Raw genomic sequence first — 24669 nt, 5'->3', positions numbered from 1 at the left:
CAAGGGATGATGCGTGTGTGCATGCATTTAGGGAGGGAGGACAGTCACCTTTGCAGCCTGTCTGATGCTGCATTGATCCCAGAGCTGCCTGGGGACTCAGGCTCAGTCTACACTCAGTTTCTTGGCATCTGATCAGCCCCGTTAAAGTTGACAACTCACACATTTCTGTCTCCAGTCTGAACTCCTCCCCTGAAATCCAAATTCATATGTGTATGTATTCGCCCGCTGCACCTGTTGTGTGTCCCATATGCATCTCCATACATGCCCAGGGCTGAGCTCCTGATGTGACTCTCACCCACCCATCCGTCCCTTCCGTAGACTTTGCATCACGGTATACGTGGCAACCGTGTAATCCGGTTTCCCAGACCAGACCCTGCAGTCACCATCCTTCAGTCCTCTTTCTCTCCCATCCCGCAACTTCAGCTCTCCAGCAAATCTTGGCCAGTCTCCCTTCAAAATCGGTGCCCACTTCTGCCACCTCCTGAGCCACCACCCTGCCCCGTCCGTCCCCTACCCCTCAGTGCCCTACCTCTCAGGACCTGGCAGAGTTGGGTGCTGAGAAATCTCACAAATTGATGGACTGAATGAGTGAAATATCAGCAGTAGGTCCTGGCCAATGGCAAGCCCAAGCATATCCTGCCTTGAGAAATCAAAGCGAGCGAGCTTGTCTGAAGGCCACAGAAGGAAGTCGGCATACGTGACATTCATTTTATCATTTGAGATTGCATTTGGCTGCAAGTAACAGAAAAATGCTTCCTCAAGAGTTTTTTTGTGTGTGTGTGTGTAGTTTTTTTTAAATGAATGGGTATACTTTTCATACTAAAAAAGTCTTCAGGGACCAGTCCAGTGGAGGAATGGGGTCCCCCGATGCCATAGGGACCCAGGCTCTCCCCGTCTTTCTGTTCGGACATTCTGAACAGAAGGGTTTCCCCCCATGCTTATTGCCTTGAGTTTTCAAGATGGCTTCTCCTCTCCGGTGTCGTGTCTGCATTCCAGACAGTTGCTGACAGTATTTACCTTCACCTGAGTTCAGAGTCTGAGGGTTTGTTTTTGCTTCTGGTTTTTGTTTTTTAAGATTTATTTATTTCAGAAAGTGAGAGAGAGAGAGTGCGCAAGCATGAGCAAGAGGGGCAGAGGGAGAGAGAATCTCAAGCAGACTCTGTTCTGAGCACAGAGCCCGACTTGGGGCTCGATCTCACAACCCTGAGATCATGACCTGAGCCGAAGCCAAGAGTCAGATGCTTAACCAGTGGCGCTCCCAGAGCCTGAGTTTTAACCATGGCCTTCTCTGATGCCAACCTAGGACTCGGTTCATTATTCATTCACCTGGACTGCCTCCTGTGTACCTAGGTGCTGTCTGTCCCAGACAGGTAGTAACACACACAATATGTACCAGGTGTCTGGTTTCTCAGAGCTTTTGAAAGTCAGTAAGGCAAACAGACATTGAATAAGCAACTACCAGGAGAGCATATAATAACAGAAGGGAAATGGATGGATCATGGAACCCACTGAAAAGAATTTTGTTTCTGGGGGGGATCTGGGAAAGCCTCACTTGTGGGTCACATTTGAGCCCAAACCAAGGGGTGATAAAAATTAGCTAAGTGAAGAGTGGGGTCGAGTTGAGGGAGTCATGAAAGTTCCACACACTGGGGCACGGTAAAGGGAAAGGCCATGTGGTAGGGGGGAGCCATGCATGTAGGAAAAATAAAGGTGGACATCTTGACTGGGGGTAGATAAGCAGGGCTCTGTAGACCCTGGGTAAGGAGGTTAGTAATCACTGATGTAGTCGGGAGCTGTGGAGGGTTTCTACCAAGTGGGAGATACAATATGATTTGCATTTTGAAAAGATCTCTGTGGAAAGTGGGGGCGCCTGGGTGGCTCAGTCAGTTAAGTGTCTGATGCTTGATTTTGGCTCAGGTCACAATCTCAGAGTCTTGGAATGGAGCCCTGTGTCAGGCTCCATACTGCATGAGAAGCCTGCTTAAGATTCTATTCTCTCTCCCTCTGCCCCTCCTCCCACTCATACTCATGCTCTCTCTTTCAAAAAAAAAAAAGAAGAAGAAGAAGAGGGGTGCCTGGGTGGCTCAGTGGGTTAAGGCCTCTGCCTTCGGCTCAGGTCATGATCCCAGAGTCCTGGGATCAAGCCCCACGTTGGGCTCTCTGCTCAGCAGGGAGCCTGCTTCCCTTCCTCTCTCTCTGCCTGCCTCTCTGCCTACTTGTGATCTCACTCTCTCTCTCTCTCTGTGTCAAATAAAATCTTTAAAAAAAAAAAAAAGACACGGGGCGCCTGGGTGGCTCAGTGGATTAAAGCATCTGCCTTCGGCTCAGGTCATGATCTCAGGGGTCCTGGGATCGAGCCCCGCATCGGGCTCTCTGCTCAGCAGGGAGCCTGCTTTCTCTTCTCTCTCTCTGCCTGCCTCTCTGCTTACTTGTGAGCTTTGTCTGTTAAATAAATAAATAAAATCTTTAAAAAAAAAAAAAAAAGACAGATCTTAGAGGAGCGCCTAGGTGGCTCAGTCAGTTAAGGATCTGACTCTTGATTTTGGCTCAGGTCATGATCTTGGGATCATGAGACTGAGCCCGGATGAGGCTCTGTGCTGGGTGTGGAGCATGCTTAAGATTCTCTCCTGCTGCCTCTGCCTTAGAGAATTCTCTTAGGACCAGGAGCTCCCAGTCAATCAAAAGATACCAGGAAAGACACCTGGGTAGCTCATTTGACTGGACATCTGCCTTCAGCTCAGGTCACGATTCCAAGGTCCTAGGATCGAGCCCCACACCAGGCTCTCAGTTCAGTGGGGAATCTTCTTCTCCGTCTCCCTCTGCTGCTTGTGCTCTCTTGCTTGCTCTCCTGCTCTCTTTCAAATGAATAAATAAAATCTTTAAAATAAAAGACACCAGGAAAAGGCCAGTGTCAGGACAAACAACAAACTATAAAATCACACCCATGATGACCAGAGACCTCAGAATTAACAGATGAGAATATGTCTGAAACACACTTACCATAGTTAAAGAAATAAAAGAAGAAATTCAAAATATGGTGAAGAAGCAGAAGTTAGTTAGAATTGTAAAGGAACCAAAACAATTTGAAAAGGAACCAGACATCATCATGGTGACCAGAAACTTGCTGGATGGTTTAACTGCTGACCAGACAAAGCTGAAGGGAGAATTAGCAAATTGGAAGATAGATTCAAAGAAATTGCCTAGAAGAAAGCAGAATGACAAAGCAATAGAAGACACACAAGAGACGCCAAGACCCAAGGAGGAAAAGCAAATAACTAAAATGAAGGGAAGTTTGCTTAGATATTTAGGTGACAAGAGAACCAATACTTGGTTCTGGGGGTCCAAGGGAAGAGAGTAGTCGAATGTGCCCTCAGAGTTCGTGGTTTAGGGGTTCCTAGAAGAGGCTTTGTAATCCCAGTTTGTGTCTGGTCTCCCTTTCTATAGGCTCAAGGAGACAAAGCAACTCCAGTCCTGAGATCCCTTGTAAGAAAGTGAAATGGTCCAGCTCTGTCACCTCCCCCTCCTCATCCCTCTGCTTAGATGGTGACAGTTCTGGGTCTGAAGATACTGTGAGATCCAAAGGTAAGAGTTGGGGTCAATCCCGCTTGACTCGATGGGGAAAAGGCGGGTTGTTGAACAGAGTTCCGGGCTTCGTTCCCCTGCTCGGGCATCCTCTACCCTGCCTGGGGCCCTCATCCTTTCTGCCTCACTTGCTGGACTGACAGTCCTATGTGGGCAGGGACCAGGTAGATTCATCTGCATAAGCCTGGTGCCTGCCAGCAAGTGTGGGAGTCTTGAGGACCCTGTGCTCATCTCCCTCCCAGGTGGCCCTTGGATCTAAAGTCTCAGCCCTCGGTGCCTTGCTTCCATCCCCTGTTATCCTCCAGACCCCTCTGCCTCTTGCCATTCTATGCCTTGGATGGATGGTGGGTGGGAGGAATGCATTAGACAATATCCTTTCTTGTGTCCGCATCTCTCTCCTGACCATGCCATCCCATTCTCTTGCCAGACTGGGAGCCCCTCAAGGACAGGGTCTTGGTCTAACAACTTTCTGAAGCTTCTTTATACTCAGCACAAGGCCAGAGCCTGGTTTGGGATGTTTCTGGTTGAGTATCTGGAATGTCTTTTTTCTCCTTCATAAAATTCTGCTCATCCAACAAGACCCAACTCAAATGCCCCCTCCTCCAGGAAGCCTCTCTTGACTTCTCAAGGCACCAAAAATCTCTTTCTTATATTCCTCTCTATGGCCCTGTTTCAGACTCAGTTCTGACCAACTATGTCCAGATCAGCCTCCCGCACCAAATTAGGGGCTCCCAAGGGACAGGGCCCAGGTCTGAGTCCTGTCTGGATCTCCAGCTTTATCCCATGAGGCTCTGACTCATGAAAGGTCCCGGGAAGCATCTGTTGAATGAGCAAATGAATAAATGAGCAGAGTGGCAAGCATTGTCCTATTACCCATCTAACTGTGTTCTCCCAGATGCTGCTTTTTCTTTAATCTGAGCATCATTCCGCAGGGTCCTGGAGCAGACCCCCAACCCCCAAAAGCAGCCCACAGGCAACCAAGCGAAGCCCGCAGGCGACGAAAAGAAGCCCACAGACACTGAAGCGGAGCCGGGTGACAACCTCACTTGAGGCTCTGCCCACAGGGGTGGTGGTGACAGACAAGAGTGGGCGGCACTGGAAGCTGGGACCCCTCCAGACCAGGGATGACCAGGGCATTCTCTATGAAGGTACAGTGTCCACAGGCCAGCAGGCCCTGGGCTGGGCTGAACCAGGGTGTCTTCAAACCAGGGCAAGGGGAATGGAACCCCTTTCTGGGAATGGAAATGGAAACCATCTCCCAGCTGCAGACCTGCCTCTGGACAACTTTCTCTTAGACTTGGGCCTACAGAACTCCCCACCCATAGGGGCTGGGCAAATCGAGTAAATGTGTACAGGAGTCCAAGAGTGAGCAGTTGGTAATGGTGGAGACTGTGGCCAACTGGAAAGCATGTGCTCTGTGTAAAGAGGCATGCCCCTCCTCTACCTCTGTCGCGGGGGAGTACAGGCCCAGGGCGGCTGAATGATAGGGATCACAACAAATGTTCTATCTATCCTGCAGTGGTGGCAGGGAGCACCCCCCAAAAAAATGTAGTTTGGTGATGGAAGATATGCATGACTACTTGCTTGCATAATTGAGGTTTCTGGGAAGTGCAGGTCTGCACCTCCCTGAGAAGAGGAAGGAAAGGCACCTGGTTTGGGTTTTTGTTCGGTTGAGGGGTGCGGCTGGAGTGAGGGTTCCTGCCCTGGGGCCAGGGCCTCCGTGATTTGCATCTCCCATGGCAGCAAAGGAGGGAGCCCCCTGTCCTCAGGCTTGCTTATCAGCTTGCCCAGATGTGGGGCCGGAGAGGAAGAGGCAGGACCCAGCTTAGACACTGGCATTGTCAAAGTTTAAAAAATGGAGTCAGACACCTTGTGACAATGAAGAGAAAAAGAACTGTGCTGGGAGTGTTAGTATTAACCAACCTGATGTTTATCGAGTACTTATTCAAGGCCACACTGTGTTCTAAGCACTCTGTGGGAGGTTTGGTCATTTTTTCAATTGAGATAAAAGCCACGTAACATGAAATTGATGATTTTAAAGTCTGCAGTTCAGTGGGGTATAGTCCATTCACGGTGCTGTGCAGCCATCACCTGTATCTCGTTCCAGAACGTTTCTACTAGCCGTAAAGGAAACCCCGTGTCAAAGCACTCGCTTCCCCCCTACCCCACACTTTCCAGCCTCGGTCATCCGCTAATCTGCTCTCTGTCTCATTGGGTTTCTCTGTTGTGGACGTTCCAGATTTTGCATCTGTCTTCTTCCCCCCAGTGTGATGTTCTCAAGGTTGGTCCACATCATAGTGTGTGTCGGAACTTCATTCTGTCTTGTAGCTGAACAATACTCTCTTGGTGTGTGTATTTCATGTCAGCTTCTCCATTTACCGGTTGGCTGGTGGACAAGTGGATTGTTTCCGCTTTGGGCTGTGATGACTCCCCTTGCCCTGAGCATCTGGGTACACATTTCCATGGGGCCGAATGTTTGCTTTGTACTTCCTAACTCACCACAGATGCCAGCACTGTCACTGTCCCCATGTCCTAGAGGAGGGACGTGAATCCCAGAGATGTCATTAACCAGCCAGAGATCTGGCTCCAGAGATCTTCCAAGTTTTCAGGAAAAGCCAGAAATCTGGATTTTGATGGGAAGTCTTCTATTTGGAAGTGCCAACTGGGCGTGGGCCACTGTCGGGGCGGGGAACAGGGCTGGTGAGGGCTGTGGAGTACGTTTGCACTGTTTGGGGCTGTGTCACCCACCAGCCACATCGCCTGTCTCCTCTGCGAGCTTGTACCAGTCAAGAAATGGTGCAATTTTTTTTTTAAGATTTTATTTATTTATTTGACAGACAGAGATCACAAGTAAGCAGAGAGGCAGGCAGAGAGAGAGGAGGAAGCAGGCTCCCCACTGAGCAGAGAGCCCGATGCGGGGCTCCATCCCAGGGACTGGGATCATGACCTGAGCCAAAGGGAGAGGCTTTAACTCACTGAGCCCCCCAAGTGCCCCAAAATGGTGCAATTTTATGTCCTGTAGTTAAAGCCAATAACAATTAAACAACAGCCAGAATTGCGATTTTTTTTTTAAATGGCTGATGACACTCTTGGCCCACTCTGTCCCCCATCCTTGGTTCATCCCACCACTCAGCTCATCTCACTCCCTTACTCAAGCAGCCCTGTGAGGGGGCGTTCTCTTCCTCATCAGCTCCTGGGTTATGACATCATCCTCCCTGTCTCCCCAGAACAATCCAGGAGAACCAGTAGACGCCAATAGAAAAACCACTGGACGCCAGTAGCACCCAGCCCCTCCCCCTACCGTGACAACCAAAACTATCTCCAGACACTACCTGCTGCCTATGGGGGAAATTGAGACCCACTGAGTCAGGCAATCCCAGACACATCAGTTTAATAGTCACATGGAAGCGCTGTGATTGTATTTTATTTTTTAAGGTTTTTTTTATTTATTGGAGAGAGCACGGGCATGAGTGGGGAAGGAACAGAGGGAGAGGGGGAGAGGGAATTTCAGGCTCACTCCCCGCATGGAGCCCGAAGTAGGGCTCAACTCCACAACCCTGAGATCATGACCTGAGCCGAAACCAAGAGTCAGACACTCCACCACCTGATCCCCCCAGGCACCCCAACACTGTGATTTTATTAAGCACCTTTCAAATGGCCCACAACAGAGAGGTTGGGGCAGAGATGGGCGTGCCAGGCTCAGGCGGGGCATAAGCAAAAACTCAGAGGCTAGAAACCCAGGAACAGGAGCAGGAAGCATCAGGATGCTGGTGTTCCTGGCAGTGAGAGTAGGGGCACTGGGTGCCCAGAGTCTCCAGCAAGCCCTCCCCTCGCTGGGAGGTGGGACGGTGCAGCCAGACCTTGTGGGCTATCCTCCTGTCTCTGCTGGCAGCTAGTTGTCTAACCTCGTTCGGGTTCAAGTGATGTCCTGACCTCGTGCCTCAGTTTCCTCACCTGCAGAATGAGATAAGAGTAGTAGTGACCTCGAAAGGTCATTGTTGGGAAAGCTGCACAGGTGGACCAATGCAGAGGAAAGCAACAAGCACAGTGCAAGTGCTTCCTGTCGCTGTGCTGCTCATGATGGATCTCAGAGCAGCTTTCTTGCTCCAGGTTCAACATCACCAGTCTTCTGGTAGTCGGGGGCCTCCGCCTGCTCACCTGCTATGCCCTTGTCAGCCTTGGGAGCACATAGGGACTTTCCATATATCAGGTCTGCATCAGACAGGGGTCTCCCTAGGTCCCAGAGTCTGGAGCCCTGGGTTGATAGCCAGGCTCTACGGGAGCAGTTGGCCAAGTGCATTACCCGTCCTGGGCCTCTGTCAGCCCCCCTCTATAATGCGAATGGCCCAGCTGGCTCCCCAGGCTATTAGAGGAGTAGAAGAGAAAAGCCCTTCATAATCCGCAGAGAAGTGCAAGAGATGTATGTAAGTTGCCAGCTCTTCCTGCCTGCTTCTGAGTGCCAGGCATGTACCTGTCACCTGCCCACGTGGGAACTCTGGGAGCCCGGTTAGTATGCGTGAGATGTGCCACAGTCCGCTCCAGACACCTGCTGACAATCTCCCCAAGCCCCCTTCCCGCAGCTGGGACGGACCCCTCTGCCCCCTGAGATCTCAGCCCTTCACACATTTCCCTCTTACAGGACCCACTCAGGTCACCTTTGGCCCTGAATTTGCAAACCCTGGGCTCCCACCCTGCTCCAGCTGGAGCTTCTCGAGAGCAAGGGTGACCTCTGGGTAACTGTCACCTCCCTGTCCCTCGGTTCAGCATCTTAGACAACACAAACCTGGATGGTGAAGGGGTAGGAAAGACAAGAGAAAGGAAGGACTCGGAGGGCCGCAGGGATGAACTATGCTGTTTTAGTTCATGGGCTCTGGATGATAAGGCAGGGCCAGCCCTGCCACTTACTGGCTGTGGGTCCTTGTGCCAATTATGATATTTTGAAAGCTGCCACACACCAAGCACCCACTGTGAGCCCGGCTTGGTGCTTGGCTGTGGGGCCGGGTGGGTTCACCAAGTGGTGCATTTGAAGGCGGAAACCAGCTTTGATGCTCAGCTATGGCCCATCTGAGCCCTGCTTCCGACCCCGGGGGCAGGCTTCGTCATTCCTATTTCACAGACATGGCAACGGAGGCCCAGAGAAGTCTAACGCCTCAGGCAAAGTCATACAGAGAGTTGGTGGCCCAGTGGCCTCCTCTGTCTTTTGGCCTCTCTGACCCTCCGCTCTCGTCTCCTCCACCAGGTGGCGCTAATGATGACAGCAAGAGCAGTAATAGTAACATCGTAGAAGACCTTAAAGGGAAACCATGAGCTTTTAAAGCCCACTCTTAGTACGGGGTTTGTAACTGAACCAAATGGCACAAACATGAAGGGTGTTTATGAGCAAGAGGGGAAGAAGGAGGTGGGAGGCTGGTGCAGCCCAGCCATAGCTTCACCTGTCCCTGTGGGGCTCTGGAGCAGAAGTGGTCTTTGAGCATGGTTCTGTGTTGACCCAACACAGATGGGCCTTTACATCCCCCTTGAAAACCTGTTGGATATGGGCCACCCCGGGCTTGCAGCTTTGGGGACCCCTGAGGTGCTGAAGGCTACTTGGGACAGCACTCCCCGGGGGACGGGGCTGGGACAAGAAGTCCTTCCTCGCAGGGGTTCTACATCTGTACTTACCCATACGTGTAAACAAATACAAATAGCTGGTGTGTTGGGGGTCCCTAGGACCACCCCGCCAGGCTCACTTGTTCACAAAGAGGACCCATCCACAAGCCTCAGTCCATAGCTGTTCTTGTCCCCCAATTCATTACAGCAAAAGGACACAGAGCACAGGCAATGGGGAGAAAGTCCGGGGGGGACCAGCATCGGCCTCAAGAGTCCTCTCCCTGTGGAGTCACACGGGTTGCACAAGGAAGTGTGACAACATGTGTGAAATGTCATCTACCAGGGACGCTCCTGAAAGACACAGCACCCAGGGTTTTTACTGGAAACTCATTACATAGGTGCACTCTGCCTGGAATGTACCAAATTCTAGACTCTTACAAGGAAAGCATCTATTCAGCATGATAGTTTGGGCACAGAGCCCCCCTCTTATTGTTAGAGAATGCTGGAACCCTCCTCAAACCCAGGTTCCCAGACACCAGTCAGGGGTCACCCTTGCAAGCAAGCCTTTCCAAGGAGAGCAGGCAGACCTCATCAATAACCCTCTTTGTGTAGCTGAATATTAACTAAGAAAAAAAAAAGAGCCTGTTTGAAAGTAGGAAGGAAGGGGTCTTGAAAGCCAAGAGTGTACTTGATCCCCAGGGAACCAGAGAAGCGAAAGTGCTGCTCGTTCCTGGGAAGCTTGAGGACCGTGACCCGCCTTCCCTCTAGATGATAACCTGGTTCATTTTGTCCACCCACAGCTGAGGCTCTCTCCACCCTCGCCTGCAAGTCAAGTCAGAAGCAGACGTTCTCGCTTAAACTTGTGAGTGTCCCCGGGGTGCAGAGCCAAGAGGGGAGGGCCTGTGGCTTGTGCACCAATGACCTCCGGGCCCCTTGGAATGCTGGCACAGGCAGAAGAGTTCGGTCTTGGCCTGCGGGCAGCCATGGGACCTCAGACCAGGCACATCTCCCTCCAGCCTCATGTTCTTTATCACAGAGGACTCGGAAACTGCCATGAGGTCTGCCCCGCACCCCAGTTCTGGCACGGGGCAGTCTGGGCAGGTGCCTTCTTCCCTCCTGGGGCTGAGTTTCCTCATCTGGGTGAGGGAGCCACTAATACCTACACTGTGTGACCCACCTGCCTGTCTTAGAGCGTGTATTTCTTGAGCACGGCTATATATCCCTGTGCTGGGTGTTGGGGCCCATCAGACAAGCAATGAGATGGGGTCCCTTCACTGAGGAGTCCATGAAATCATACACAACCTTAGCACATGGGAAACATGGACTTGAGGGGAGCCCAGAGGGAAAGCCAACCAAGAACATGAAAGCAGCCAGGCAGGCGAGTGGTGTCTCTCCCAGAGAGGAAGAGCCTATAACAGTATATCATCCTAGTTAGCAGCCTCATCATTACCCCTGAGAGCTGCACTTATAGGTGACTTTCATTTTCTTACCTTCGTTTGTGCAGATTTTCTCACCCCTAAAACACCGGGGCAGCCAGTCCTGGTGCCCCCCCACCTCCCACCCTGTGGCCCTAGATGGAGGCTGTGTGAGTGGACTCCAGAGCCAGGCTAACATATGAGTAATGGCACCTGCTTGCTGAGAGCCTGTTCCTAAAAAAAATAATAATAATAATAATTTTTTTTAAAAGAGAGATAAAGGGGCTCCTGGGTGGCTCAGTGGGTTAAAGCCTCTGCCTTCGGCTCAGGTCATGATCCCAGGGTTCTGGGATCGAGCCCCGCGTCGGGCTCTCTGCTCAGTGGGGAGCCTGCTTCCTCCTCTCTCTCTGCCTGCCTCTCTGCCTACTTGCGATCTCTATCTGTCAAATCAATAAATAAAATCTTAAAAAAAGAGAGAGAGAGAGAAAGAGAGAGGGCCTGTTCTGTGCCCAACCCAGGGCTAAGAGTCTCACGAGCAGGCCTGGTAGATAGTTCCTTTGTTCCCCCCATTTAACAGATGAGAAAATGGGGACTTGATCACTTGCCCAGGGGCACCCAGCGTACAAGTTGCTTTGTCCACTTCTGTATCTTCAATGTCAGTAGAATACTCAGCACATAATAGGTGTTTTGTACAAAGAAGGAATGAATGGCAGTGCTGAGATTTGAACCTAGCTCTCTTTAACCCGTGCTCTTAAGAGGCCAGCTGTACCAGTCATGTATAACCTCCATTTCATGGGCTGAGATGGCTGCCCCCCTCCTGCTATCTCCACTGCATTCCAGCCACCTGGAACAGAAGAGGAAAGGGAGAGCCTGCCCAGCCCTCTGAGGGCATAACCTGAAAGTCATTCCCATCTCATCTGCTTACATCTCTATAGGCTAGAAGTTGGTCACAGGGTCATTCCTTGTTGCAAGGGAGGCTGGGAAATGTGGTTTTTAACTGAAGGCCACAGGCCTAGGGAAACCTGTGGATCCTATCATAAAAGAAGAGGAATCTGGGCAATGAGAAGTCATGTGTTCACATGCAGCACCCTGGGGAATTTAGTTCTGATGTGGGGGTCGTGGTGGTGGTTGCTGGCGTTAACCTGGGATGATGCATGGCCAGTGACAACCTTGTCTAAGAGCTTCTGCCATGACAGCCTTCTCCCCCGCCATTCCTGACTAGGATGCCAAGGATGGGCGCTTGTTCAACGAGCAGAACTTCTTCCAGCGGGCCGCCAAGCCTCTGCAAGGTATCTTGCCCGGAGATGGGCGAAGGGGAGAGAGTTAGGGCTTCTAGCTTGGTCAGAACAGCAGCTTCCCCCTGAAGGGGTGGGAAGGGCAGGGATGACATTACAGGCCCACATGTGCCCAGTCATCTGTCAGGCCTCAGAGGACAGACAGCACGGGCCGAGGCCAGCTGTACCAGCTCTGAGCCAAGCGTTCAATTTTCAGGACCACAAGGCAGTTACTAAGCATAGTCATTATTTAAAATTAATTACATCATCTTACAATCAAATACATTATGTTAAGAACAGTAATGAATATTCAGATCCTCAAAACTCATCACTTCCTAATCGTTTTTCTAGGTACACAGTGGGCAGTGGGCTGCCCGGAACACATTGCTCACGTCCATTGTACCTGCTTGGTGAAAATGCCATACGAATGGCGTGTGGCATCTCTTCCAGCTCCACATTCCATGATCTCAGACCCATGGCCTGAAATGGACTGTGGTTGGAAGCATTGACACCAAAAAAATCGGCAAACATGACCAGTCAGGGCTATCTTTCCCTAGACAGCCAGTCATTAAACTTTTACCAGCACGCTACTGGCTCTATACCATCCAGCCGAGATCCTGGGAGATGGGCAGACCACTGGTTGACGCCATGACACTTGAGACATTTCCTGATCTTACCAGTGACACATGTGAATTCAGAGGTCACTCTGTTGTCCTTGTCCCTTCCACACCAGATCTGTATATGCATTCAGCTGGACTCACCCTGTCCCCTGCAGATGTAGGTTACAGTCAGAGGTCAGCAATGAGCACACTTTCACCACCCCATTGTCACCTGCCCATAGAGGTGACATCTCTGACCAGGAGCCTGGCAGTCTGGGCTGGGCTCAGGCACTCTTTGCTTCTGCCTGAGAAGGGACCGTGGGCCCCAGGACCACGGGGGCTCTGACCTCTCGCCCCTCTCCCACAGTGAACAAGTGGAAGAAGCTGAACTCGACCCCCCTCCTGGCCATCCCCACCTGCGTTGGTTTTGGGATTCACCAGGACAGGTACAGGTGAGTCACTTCACCTGCCAGCCACCTTGCTGGTCCCTTTCTTTCTCTCCATGTCATGTGCCCAGGCCCCTGGAGCCGGTCCGTGGCTTCCTTCTCCCCATATTTGAGCCAGGCTGATCCCCTAACAATCAGGAACCCTTGCTCTCGCCTGGGACCGGGACCTTATAGCCACCCAGCCAGAGTCCAGCCTCTGTTCTTCGTGCTCCCCCTGCCCTGTCCTCTCTCCCTCTTCCTGGGATACTTCCAGGTTCCTGGTGTTTCCCATGCTGGGGAGGAGCCTTCAGTCGGTCCTGGATGACAACCCGAAGCACGTCTTGTCGATGAAGTCTGTGTTCCAGATGGCCTGCCGGCTGGTAGGTACCTTGCAGCTGCTGGCTCCTGTCCAGAGGATGGGGACCTAGGTCCTAGATTATCCGCTGGTTTGTTCACTGACACATTCAGCCTGGGTGTCCCTCTGTTGGCCACTGGGGGCTAGCACTTGACCAAAACAGATGAACACTGGGCCATTAGAACCAGAGAGATAAGCATCCCCATGTGGGAGTTGGAGGAAGGGGACCCAGCCTCAAAATGAGGGACTCCACTGGGCTTCCTGGTGGAGATTGGTTATAAGCCACGAGTGGGAAATGGCAAGGTGGTGGGTGGAGTGGGAATGGAGGAGATACACAGAGAGAATATTCCAGGCCAAGGATACAGCTTAGGCAAAGGTGTGTATGGGAGAGGGAGCATAAGGCATTTGTTCACTGATTTAGTCCCTCGTCCATCCATCCTTTTATTAAATAGTTATCAGGTCACAGCTGGGTGTCAGACACTGTCCCAGGGGCCGGGAGTAACAGGGGTATAGTTTTTATGTCTAGTGGGGAAGAATGATATTAAACAGTTTCACAAGCTGTGAAAGTTCTCTGAACAGAAATGTCCCTGTATTGGGACGCCTGGGTGGCGTTGGTTAAGCAGCTGCCTTCGGCTCAGGTCATGATCCCAGCGTCCTGGGATCAAGTCCCACATCGGGCTCCTTGCTCAGCGGGAGCCTGCTTCTCCGTCGGCCTCTGCTTGCCACTCTGTCTGCCTGTGCTCACTCTGACAAATAAATAAAATCTTTAAAAAAAAAAAAAGAAAGAAAGAAATATCCCTGTGCTGTGATGGACGATATAAAGACCCAATTTAAATTCCTGGAGAGCTGGGAGTGGCCAAGGAGTGACCTGTTAGGTGTGTCCTGAAGGTCTCTGTGCTGATATGTCTGGGGAGAGAGGGTAAGGTAAGGATGGCATGGAGAGGTCAATGGTGACCAATCACACAGAACACCAAGCTGAGGACTCTGTCGTAAGGGCACTGGGGAGCCATGGGAGGATTGGGAGCAGAGGAAAGGCAGGATCATCTCTGGGTACAGAAAGACCCTGGGGGCACATGGTCATGGACAGGAGGGTGTGATAAGGAGGCCAGGTGAGGTTGGCATGAGAGGACAAGCCTGAGGAGATGGGCTGTAGGGACAGAGAGTTTGTAGAACAAGAACCTAGTGAACAGGTAAGCCTTGGAGTCAAGGTGGGCTTCGGGATATATTCAGGATGTAACTAACACCCAGGTAGTTCAGTGTATGAGTCTAGATCTCAGCGAAGAAATCAGAGCTAGGGATAAGAAATACAGATTGCTTAACTAAACATATTTCTGCTCTTTGGGAGAAATGAGAAGTCTTTGGTGTAAGTGGCTGTTGAGTTTTGCTTTTTTAGTTTTGGCGGGGCGGGGGGTGGGGGGGGCAATAAGAAACCAACATCTTCCCCTCCTGAGTTCACAATCAATAGAGGAATAGCCAGAAGAGGTAGGTGGAAAACGGATACTACCTTTAATGCTGATTTTTCCAAAGCCTAGTTAGAAGACATGCTTAGGTATGTCATCGGGAACGGGCTTCCTAATGCTTCACTGAGAATCAGGTTTAAACGCGCTTCCCCCTGCCAGTCACAAGTAGTGCCTCCAGGCCCCAGGCCCAGCTGTGGAGGTTCCTTCACTGGGCTTTGCCTCAGAGCTTCTTTCCATTCATCATTATGGAGATGCTTGCTTTCTTCCCCCAGCTGGATGCCCTGGAGTTTCTCCATGAGAATGAATACGTCCATGGAAATGTGACAGCTAAGAACATCTTTGTGAATCCAGAGGACCTGAGCCAGGTAATAGCCAGGTCCCCTCCACCCCAGGGGCTCTCTGGGCCCAGGATCTCATCTGCCGCAAAACCTCCATGTATCTCACAATGCTTACCACAGACAAAGGATTGCTATCCATCATAAGCAAAGGGCTCCTTTGAATAAATAAGATTTAAACGACTTAGTAGAAAATGGACAAAGGTTAGGAAAAGCAGTTCACAGAATAAGAAACCCACAGGTTAGCTAACCATGTGAAAAGATGCTCAGCCTTCCTAAATAGTGTCCGTAATCATAGAAATTGAAAAATTAAAACTTCCTGTTTTAGGGGTGGATAAAACTTAAAAGAATGAAGAATTGCTGATAAGGATGTAAGGAAACAGAAATTCTTTATATGCTGTTGGAAGTGTGAATTGGCCAACCTTTCTGGAAGGCCATTTGGATACAGCAGTCAAAATTTTAAATGCATATGGGTTTTTTTTTTTGATCCAACAGTTCATCTTTTAGGAATGTGTCCTATCCATATATTCACAGGACTGTGCAAAGATATATGTACAAAATGTTTCTGACAGCATTGATTGTAGTAGTCAACTGAGAAAACTTTAAATATATATTCCTGGTGGAGTACTGATTAGATAACATTTTTAAATAAATTCTAATTACTTTTAGAGTTGCAAATGACAGAAACCCAATTTAACATGGCTTTAGAAAAATGTATAAGGGGGTGTTACAAATTATTTGTCCATTGAGTGGAAAAATCCAGAACTTCATTAACTTCAGGCATGGCTAAACTTGGTCTATCTGGCTCCAAATTTTAATGCCTGGAACCACTATTAAAGTGCAAGGGTGGGACACCTGGGTGGCACAGTGAGTTAAGCGTCAGACTCTTGGTTTTGGTTCAGGTCGTGATCTCAGGGTCATCAGCTAAGCAAGGAGTCTTCTTAAGTTTCGCTCTCCCTCTGCCCCTCCCCACTCTCTCCCTCCCTAATCAATCCATCAATTTTTTTAAAAAATAAAATAGGGGCACCTGGGTAGCTCAGTCATTTAAGTGTCTGCCTTCAGCTCAGAGTCCTGGAATCAAGCCCCACTTTGGGTTCCCTGCTCAGTGTGGAGCCTGCTTCTCCCTCTCCCACTGCTGCTCCCCCTGCTTGTGCTCACTCTCTCTCTGTGTCAAATAAATAAATAAAATCTTTTCAAAAAAAAAAAGAAATGACTATTAGTGGTTACTTCTGAGTGGTGGGTTGGGGACTAGAGGTGGTTGGTTTGGGTTCTTTTCACTTCATGCTCTTCTGTACTGTTTGGCATTCAGTTGTTTCAAATTGCACCCATGTTTGAACTCTCTGACTCTAGAATCCAAGCTCCTAACCTCCAAACTATATGGCTTCTCCCCATGTCCACACAGGTGACACTGGCAGGCTACGGCTTCACCTTCCGCTATGCCCCCGGTGGCAAACACGTGGCCTACGTGGAAGGCAGCAGGAGCCCACATGAGGGGGATCTTGAGTTCATGAGCCTTGACCTGCACAAGGGATGCGGTAAGAGTCCAGAGAAGGGATTCAGGACCATGGAGATATGCTTCTCATACAAGGATAGCTGTAGGTTTTCTTTTTTTTTTTTTTAAGATTTTATTTACTTATTTGAGAGAGAGTAAAAGAGTGCACAAGAGCAGTGTGAGGGGCTGAGGGAGAAGCAGACTCCCCACTGAGCAGGGAGCCTGATGTGGGGCTTGAACAGGGACTCTGGGATCATAACCTGACCCGAAGGCAGACACTTAACCAACTGAGCTACCCAGGCACCCCGGCTCTAGGTTTTCATAGCCGCAGACAGCAGGTGGCCAGACACAGGAATCACACTAAGGGAGCTAGAATAAGGATTCAGAACCACGGACAGCCTGTGTTAGTGAGTTGTAGGGCAGCACCAAGGACAGCAAGTGGCTGAACACTAGGCAGTTCCAGGGGTCAGATTCAAGATCTGGTTTAGACTAGGAATGTAAAAGTTGTCCAAGAGTCATTCAGGAGAGGTTGTCAAGGAGGCATGGATACTAGCTATCCATATCTGGAGCACAGGAGTAAGTCTGGATGGAGACCCACATATCAGCAGTATCTCAGGAGTTGTCAGCTGAAGCCCTGGGAGAGGAATGAGATTATCCAAGAAAAGTACACACAGTAAGAAGAGAGTACTCTGAGGAGAAAACTCCTTGAGGAGTTTTCAGCCTCTCCTTCCCAAATCCCTTGATGTTGTATACATCCACAGGTCTACCTGTGTCCTCCCATCAGACTCCCCACCCCCCAGGAAAGGGGTGGTGCCTGTGCCTCCAGCATTGAGTGGCAGAAGGTCTGCCACAGTCAACTCTCAGTGCTTGTTTAATGCTTACACACATTGCTGTCTAAATTATATTATTTAGGAAGCATAAAAAAAAATCCCACAGGATCCATTACCTTCCTCCATTGAGGGAGTTCAGTGCCCATTCTTCTGGGCTCCCTCATGCCCTTTTCTGCCACCGCCCTAGTTCAGGTAATCCCACACCATACTGTGTCTCCATTAGAGTCAAGGGTTGGAAGCCAACCAAACTCTTGCCTGGGATTTAAGAATGTGGGATGGGGCCTGGTGCACAGAGCTCTGAGGACCTATTGAATGGATGAGTGCATGAATAAAAGACAAGTAGACAAGGGAGTAAGCTAGCAAAAGCAGGAATGTAGGGACAGCTGAGAGAGCGAATGAGAGTAATTGAGAGACTCGTGAGGGCACAAGAGCAGGTAAATGAGAAAGTGAATGAACAGATGAGAGCCTGTGTGCTTGGGTGGTTGAGTGCACTGAGTCAGAGAAAGAGAGTGGAGGTGTCAGTACATGGAGCATTTGGACTGAGCTGCCTCCTCTTGCCCTGCCTCCCCAGGGCCATCCCGCCGCAGTGACCTCCAGACGCTGGGCTACTGTTTGCTGAAATGGCTCTACGGGATACTGCCATGGACAGACTGCCTTCCCAACATCGAGGATATCATGAAGCTGAAACAGAAGTGAGTCTGGGGGTCAGCAGAATGCAGCACTGGCCCGGCACCCCAGAAGGTGGGGCAGAAGCTCAGAATCCAGCAGGGAACAAAAAGGAGGGGGAGGCAGCGTCCAGCAGAACCAAGGCCTCTACAGTACTCGGGCATATCCAATAGCATCCATTGCAGTGGACAAGAGCACGGGCTCCAGAGTCACGCTGCCTGGGGTCAGACACCGACCCCATCACTGCAGTGTGTTGGGTGGGCAGCTTAATAACTTCCACAAGCCTTATGTTCTCCCTGGGATGAGATCTTCTTAGCACCTACCTCAGGACTTGTGGAAGGATTCAGGGGAGTCAGGTACGCAGCACTCAGCACAGTCTGACCTGTAGAAAATACTCACAGTGCACAGGACACCATGATTCATCCGTTCCTTCAAAGACAAGTGGGCAGCCTAAGCAGTTAGGCCTGGGCTCTGCTTCAGCATGTGACAATACCGGCCACCCGTGTCTACACTTCCTCTCCCTGCCGTCGGCTTATAAAACTACCAGATCCTGCTAGCTCTGGTTTAGACATTCAGTACCAGGGACAGCAGAAGAGTAGCTGGATGGGGAGATGTTCAGCACCAAAGACAGCAGGAGAATATGCAGGTGCAGAGCAATAGTCAGCACCAAGAACAGTGGTCAGCAGGGCTGGGTGGGAAGGGCACGCAGGCACTTTGGTCTTCAGCACCAAGGACAGTAGACTGCTGGTTAAGGGGAAGCCCTGCGGGTCCAGAGGTTGGCGTCCAGAATCTAGTATAGCCTTGGCGGGGCTGCTGAGATTTGCCCAGGAGTCATCTAGGAGGGCCCATCTAGGAAAGGTTTGGCCATCCATGTCTGAAGTGCAGGAATGTCTAGAAACTCAGACCTCATTGCTAGCTCAGGAGTTGTCAGCAGATGACCTGGGAAAGAATGGGATTATCCAAGGAAAGTGTGCCTGGTGGGAGGAGGGAAAACTCCAGAGAAGGACATCGAGTCCTTTGTGCTTCTCAGTTCTCTGTGTGCCGTGTCACTAGTTCATGCTGAGCCTCTCTCTTGTTCTATTGTTTCCCTTTTATAACCCCCACCATCTTCTCTCAACCATGGACACACACTCAAACATACTTAATATATGTTCTACTGATACTTGTGTTTAAGTGTATCTGTATCCTTAACTCGCCTGGTGGGGGCAGCACTATGTGTGTTTGACCTGCATAAATACTATTCTGCTCCAAATCTCACTTATTTCTGGCATTTTTCACTCAGCACCTTGTTCTTCAACTTTAACTGCATTGTCACACGTGCATTGCGTTTACTGCTTCTGACTCCTGCTTTCCAATGACTATAGACATGTCTGTGACCTTGAACAATCTATGATCGGTATGTTTAATTTGCATAAATGGTACTGAGCTCTAAATGTCATTCTGTTCCTTGCTTCCTTTCACTTAGTGCCGTATTTTCTAACTTTAGCTACATTGCTAGTTCACTGCCTCCAAATACTGCTCTTGAATTTGTTTGTTTGGATATGTCTGGATCCTTGAAAAAGCCATGATGTTGCTGTTGGGTGGGTGTGGGATTGGCATGAACTGTCGCATGCCCTGAATCTACTCGTCCTTCAGGTTTCTGCTCACTCACTCCCCAGTGCATCAGTTTTCCTCTTGTGGTGCTCAGTCAGAGGAAGGGATCTGCCCCCCTCCACACTGTCCTGCTCGTAATGACCCATGGGAGGACAGCTTGTCTGTGCCAGACACTGCACTCTGTGTCATCCTCAGAACAACTCAGATAAATGCTCTTATGACTGAGGCACAGAATGCTTAGGGAATCAGCTCAGGTCACACAGCTACAAAGGAGAGGTGCTTAGACTCAGAGCCAGGCCATTTGACTCTGGAGAAGGCTCTTTCAACATGAAGCTGTGTGGGAGGCTTATCACAGATGGATTGGTGGCTTGGATGCAGCCTTCCTTCACTCAACAGATACTTATTGCGCATTTATTATGCACCACACCATGGTCTAGTCCCTGGATATACTGGAATAACTGAGACAAACATCCCTGCCCTTCCGGAACTCCTGTACTAGTGGAGGTGACAGACAGTAAAGAGATGAAGAGTGAAACACAGACCATGTCATAGGCCAGACTAGTTGGGACCAATGGGCCAGAGCCCTGGGTACCCACCAGGCCGACTGTCAGGGTGCAGGCACACACCACTCCTTTTGGTTTAATGGCCCAGGCAGGTCTCATGGCAGTGGTGACAGGTGAGTCGCCTCCAGAAGGACAGTGAGGTGAGGAGGATATCTCACTTTGGCGCTGATATGCCCTTGGCCTCTCCAGAAAAAGAGAGCAACATAGAGAGAGAGAGAGAGAGAGAGAGAATTCCTGGGCTCCCAGGCTTCCACAGGCAACCTCTGCCCCAGAAGCCAGCCTCAGAACCCACCAGAAGCCCATTGCCCTATTTTTGTCAGAATTTATTTTTGTACTTCCTTTCTAGTTTTCCAGTAGCTCTCCATTTTTAAACCAAGCCAGGTGAAAACAAGTCACAGAATTGGTAACAGCAGCAGTAGGAGCATTGGGCCCAACTGCTAAAGGTCTCAGAGCCTGTAAACTGCCCCTTACACACTTCTGTTACATTAAGGACAAAGCTGAGCTGCTCTTACGAGGAGATCCCAAAACACAGTGGCTCAGACGAGGTAGATGTTTACTCGCCTCTCGAGAGGAGAGCCTTGGCCTCTCCAATGTGCATCTGTCCTCCTGTGGGGCTGGCTCTGCACCATTTCTCATTGCTTTTGAGAGACAGAACTGGCAATGACATTCATCTCTTGGCCACATGGCCACCCCAAAGCCACACTTCCAGCCTGCGGCTGCTGACCCTGGAGGTTCTGCCCTTAAAGGGGAGAAGTGACAGTGGACAGCAGATAGAGACCGCTCCATGGTGCCACCTTCAGCCAAATTTCTGTGTGGGTAGGGACTGCATCTGCTCACCCCTCACTGTGTTGCTCCCGCCACAGCACTTGGCATGCAGCAGGTGCTCATGAAATAGTTGCAGAACGAATGAACAAGGAAAGCATGCGTGAGCCTTCCTTCACAGGCCCAGGCTTCAGTGTGGACACACAGGTCAGGCAGATGCAGCCCTGGCCTTGGGGAGTTCCCAGGCTGGGAGGAGACGCCTGGGCAGGAAGTAGGCACTGCCCATGAGGGCGGAGGCAGCCCCAGGAACATCACAGGAGCAGAGGGGAGGCAGGTTAGCTGGCTTCAGGCCACTGGGTGCCTTGACCCAAGAGATGCCTGATCCGGTGTCAGAGCAGAGGGCTTTTCCAGATGGACAAGAGAGGCAAGATTTCTACACAGAAAAGACAGCACATGAATGAACTACTCATTCATCCAGAACCTGTTTCCAGAGGGCATTTATGTGCCAGTCCCTGTGCTGGGAAATGCTGGAGACCCAAATGTGAATAAGCGGAGGGCACCACTTGTCATGGGTGAAATCACCCACTGAGGCTCCACTGGGTTGAATCCCCCTTCCACTACTTCCTCTGACTCTTATGAACAGCCCTATACCACTTTGCAAAACTCTGCCACCTTCTGCTTCACCAGAGATCATCAGTGAGTGCTTCCCTAAGAGGCTCCACACTCACCAAGTTAGTGCAGCGTTAATAAGATATGTCCTAGTAATAACTTTAACATAGATGACTGGAGTGTGAGTAACAGTTCATTCCCTGATCCCCAGATCCCAACCACAACCACAGAGGGTTGTGTTTCAGACATCAAGGCACTCCACAAGGGGATGGGGATGGTGGTGATGGGTGCATCATAGACTCCGCACCAAGCCTGGGTCCCAAGACCTGAAGCAGTAACACAAAGGTCCACGAGGGGGCAATGTTGCCACATGCACATTTTCTGGAACTCTAACTTCTCTAGGGTGTCTTCCTGGTGTGCATGGCCTTTTTCCATGTATTCAACATTAATTCATTTTTTGATACAGTCTAATTCATGATGGAATGAATGAGTAAAAGAATTAGGAGAGGCATTTTGATTCTTCAAGGCTTTCTGGTGTGTAAATCCCCTCTGGGAAAGCCCAGGTGCCGGTGGGAGTTGGTCCCTGCTCTTAAGGCTGCAGGCTGGGCAGGGAGGTCCCACAGACACCGACAGCCAGTGGTAGGGTTGCTGTGCAATCTATGGCATGTGAGGGGCACAGCTCTTTGGTGCCATCCCTCAGCAGTTCACCACACATATCCTGAGGCTGCTGGGAGAGATGAGAGTCAGACCTGCCTGATCCTTCCTGTGTCTTTGACAGTTGCCTCAGGGCATCTGTGGACTCTGCACACAGTGCCCAGGCACTCAGGAAGGATATGCCAAGGCCAAGTGGGTGCTTAAGGAACCAGAAGGGGCTTGGTGTGGCCTGAGCATGAGATCAGAAGAGAAAGTCAGAGAGACAAGGCCAGAGGGGCTGGCAGCCCTGCATGCTAGGGCACTGGGGAGTCCCCTGAGGGCTGTGAGCAGGAAGGGGCAAAGTCAGTTCTAGGCATAGAAACATAGAAACTAGGCCAGAAGTCTGGGGAAGAGGCTGAGGTCCCAGAAGAGAGGATGAGGCCTGAACTGGAGAGAGAGGGGATAAGTCAGAGAGGGTTGGGGAGTAGGAGGGTGGAGCTTGGAGACTTCTGGGCTGGGGTTGGGGGAGACAAGGACAGCAGCCAGCACTATGCAAATAGAGGGGAGCCAGGCCTGTGATTCAGGCCAGAGAGGATACAGTGGGCTGGGACTGTGAGGGTGGAACAAAGGAAGTGGATGAATTTCTGGTTTTCTCAAGTGGACCAAAAGAGAGAGAGAGAGAGGGTGTGTGTGTGTGTGTGTGTGTGTGTGTACACAAATACATGTGTGCATTTATAAAGAGGAAGATAGTCCTCATAATTCAGAGGTTCCTTGTTTGTGAATTTGCCTCTTCACCAAAAGGTATTTGTGACCACAGAATCCATACTCACAGTACTTTCCAGATCATTCACAGACACACACAGAGGAGAGAAATTTTTGAGTTGTCTGATGCACACAGTCCCAGGTGAGGTCAAAAAAGGTGATGTTCTGCCTTCTCACTTTGAATCTCACACTATAAACAAGGCTCCTTTAAGTGGTCCATTTAATGCCACATTTTCCAGATTTTTTGTGCTTTTTCCTTGTGATCTCACCATTTAAAATGGTCCCATGCTTGATGCTGAAGAGCTGTCAAGGTTCCCTAAGGTGTAAGAACACTGGGATGAGCCTTACAGGGAAAATACATGTGTTAGGTTTTGGTGCTGCTGCCTGTGAGTTCAGTGTGGCTAGATCAACAATATAGTAAGCAAGTTATCTTTAAACACATAAGATAAAGTTAAGTAGAGAGCATGGAGGTCACGATGAAAACATTGTAACCAGAACCTCGCAGGAGCCGGAGACTGTGTTTCCCCTAAAAGCACTCACTGATGGGGTGTTGGCAGGCCCCGCTACCCAGCATAACTCCCACAGATCACAGGGGTCTGCATACCCCTGCTAGACATTCTGCTTTGAAAGTTTTCTCTCCCTTCCCTAAAAGACCTCTTGCATACACCTCTGTCCTGTCAGGTTTCTTGACAACCCAGAGACCCTCGTGGGACAGTGCAGTCGCTGGATCTGTCCCTCAGGTATGTCCTGAGGTGGGGGCTGTGGTGGGGACAGGTGACTTGTGTCCAACCCAGTGTTACCTCTCCAAATCACATATGCATCTATGCCCATTCTCATAAAACCAGAATCTTCCCTGAAGAATACAGAAGCATCTCTGAATATGCTTCTGTGCACACAAGGCATATATGCAACCGCACACACAATGTTATATTTCCCTAGAAAATTTCTCTGAGATAGTGGTACGGACTGGGTTCTGACAGGTGATTCTTCTCCTGGCCCCACAGGGCAGGGGAACGCGTGCCGATGCCACCATCTGGCGGCTCGACCGGGGCCGGCTTGTTCAGCGCTCCTCTCTCCTGTCTGGCAATTGGAGGTGGCTTATCACCGGCAGGTCTGGGAGGCCTCCACTCTGGGCTTCTTCCTGAAGCCCTGTCAGCATTCCAAGAGAACAAGAGGGGAAGCTGTAGACCATGGGAGTCCCAGAACATCAGTCTGCCACATTCAAGCAAGTCACAAGGCCAGCCCAGACTCAACAGGTGGCCAAGTAGCTCTGCCTCATGCTGGGGGCAGCAGCAGATGTTAACAAAGGGACATGACACAGAGATGGGAGGGCTGCACTCCTCTAAGCTGCTGCCAGGGCTTCCTGTACGTATGAAGCAAACACAGATAAACACATGTACACCTGGTTTTGTCTTACAGAACTCTCATTTTTTTTAAAAAACTATTTTTTAAAGATTTAACCTATTACTTAAGAGAGTGAGGGAGAGAGAATGCACAAGCAGGGAGTGCAGCAAGCAGGAGAAGCAGGCTCCCCGCTGAGCAAGGAGCCAAGAAGGGACTCGATCCCAGGACCCTGCAATCATTGACCCAAGCTGAAATCAAGAGTCGATGCTTAACCAACTAAGCCACCCAGGTGCCCCAATTTGTTTTACAATTTGAAATAGCTGAGGGAAGGGGCACCTGGGAGCTCCGTTGGTTAAGCATCTGCCTTTGGCTCAGGTCATG

The 24669-nt window shown here is 50.3% G+C and overlaps 1 protein-coding gene across 4 annotated transcripts in view; it reads left to right on the top strand.

Annotated features, from left to right (window-relative positions):
• The window catches only part of VRK3 (VRK serine/threonine kinase 3), a 33553-nt gene that overhangs the window by 3828 nt on the left and 5056 nt on the right, over positions 1-24669 (top strand). For all 4 annotated transcript variants that reach the window (XM_032324557.1, XM_032324556.1, XM_032324558.1 and 1 more), the window contains exons 4-13: positions 3445-3582; positions 4515-4730; positions 9972-10033; positions 11809-11875; positions 12827-12911; positions 13159-13264; positions 14972-15064; positions 16437-16569; positions 17928-18048; positions 23626-23684. In XM_032324557.1, the coding sequence (XP_032180448.1) occupies positions 3445-3582; positions 4515-4730; positions 9972-10033; positions 11809-11875; positions 12827-12911; positions 13159-13264; positions 14972-15064; positions 16437-16569; positions 17928-18048; positions 23626-23684 (1080 nt within the window). The remainder of the gene's footprint in view (positions 1-3444; positions 3583-4514; positions 4731-9971; positions 10034-11808; positions 11876-12826; positions 12912-13158; positions 13265-14971; positions 15065-16436; positions 16570-17927; positions 18049-23625; positions 23685-24669) is intronic.

The sequence above is a fragment of the Mustela erminea genome, chromosome 19, assembly GCF_009829155.1.
Source record: "Mustela erminea isolate mMusErm1 chromosome 19, mMusErm1.Pri, whole genome shotgun sequence".
In the NCBI taxonomy this organism is placed as follows: domain Eukaryota; kingdom Metazoa; phylum Chordata; class Mammalia; order Carnivora; family Mustelidae; genus Mustela; species Mustela erminea.
Note: the sequence above shows the minus strand (reverse complement) of the source record. Positions and strands in the feature narration are given on the sequence as shown.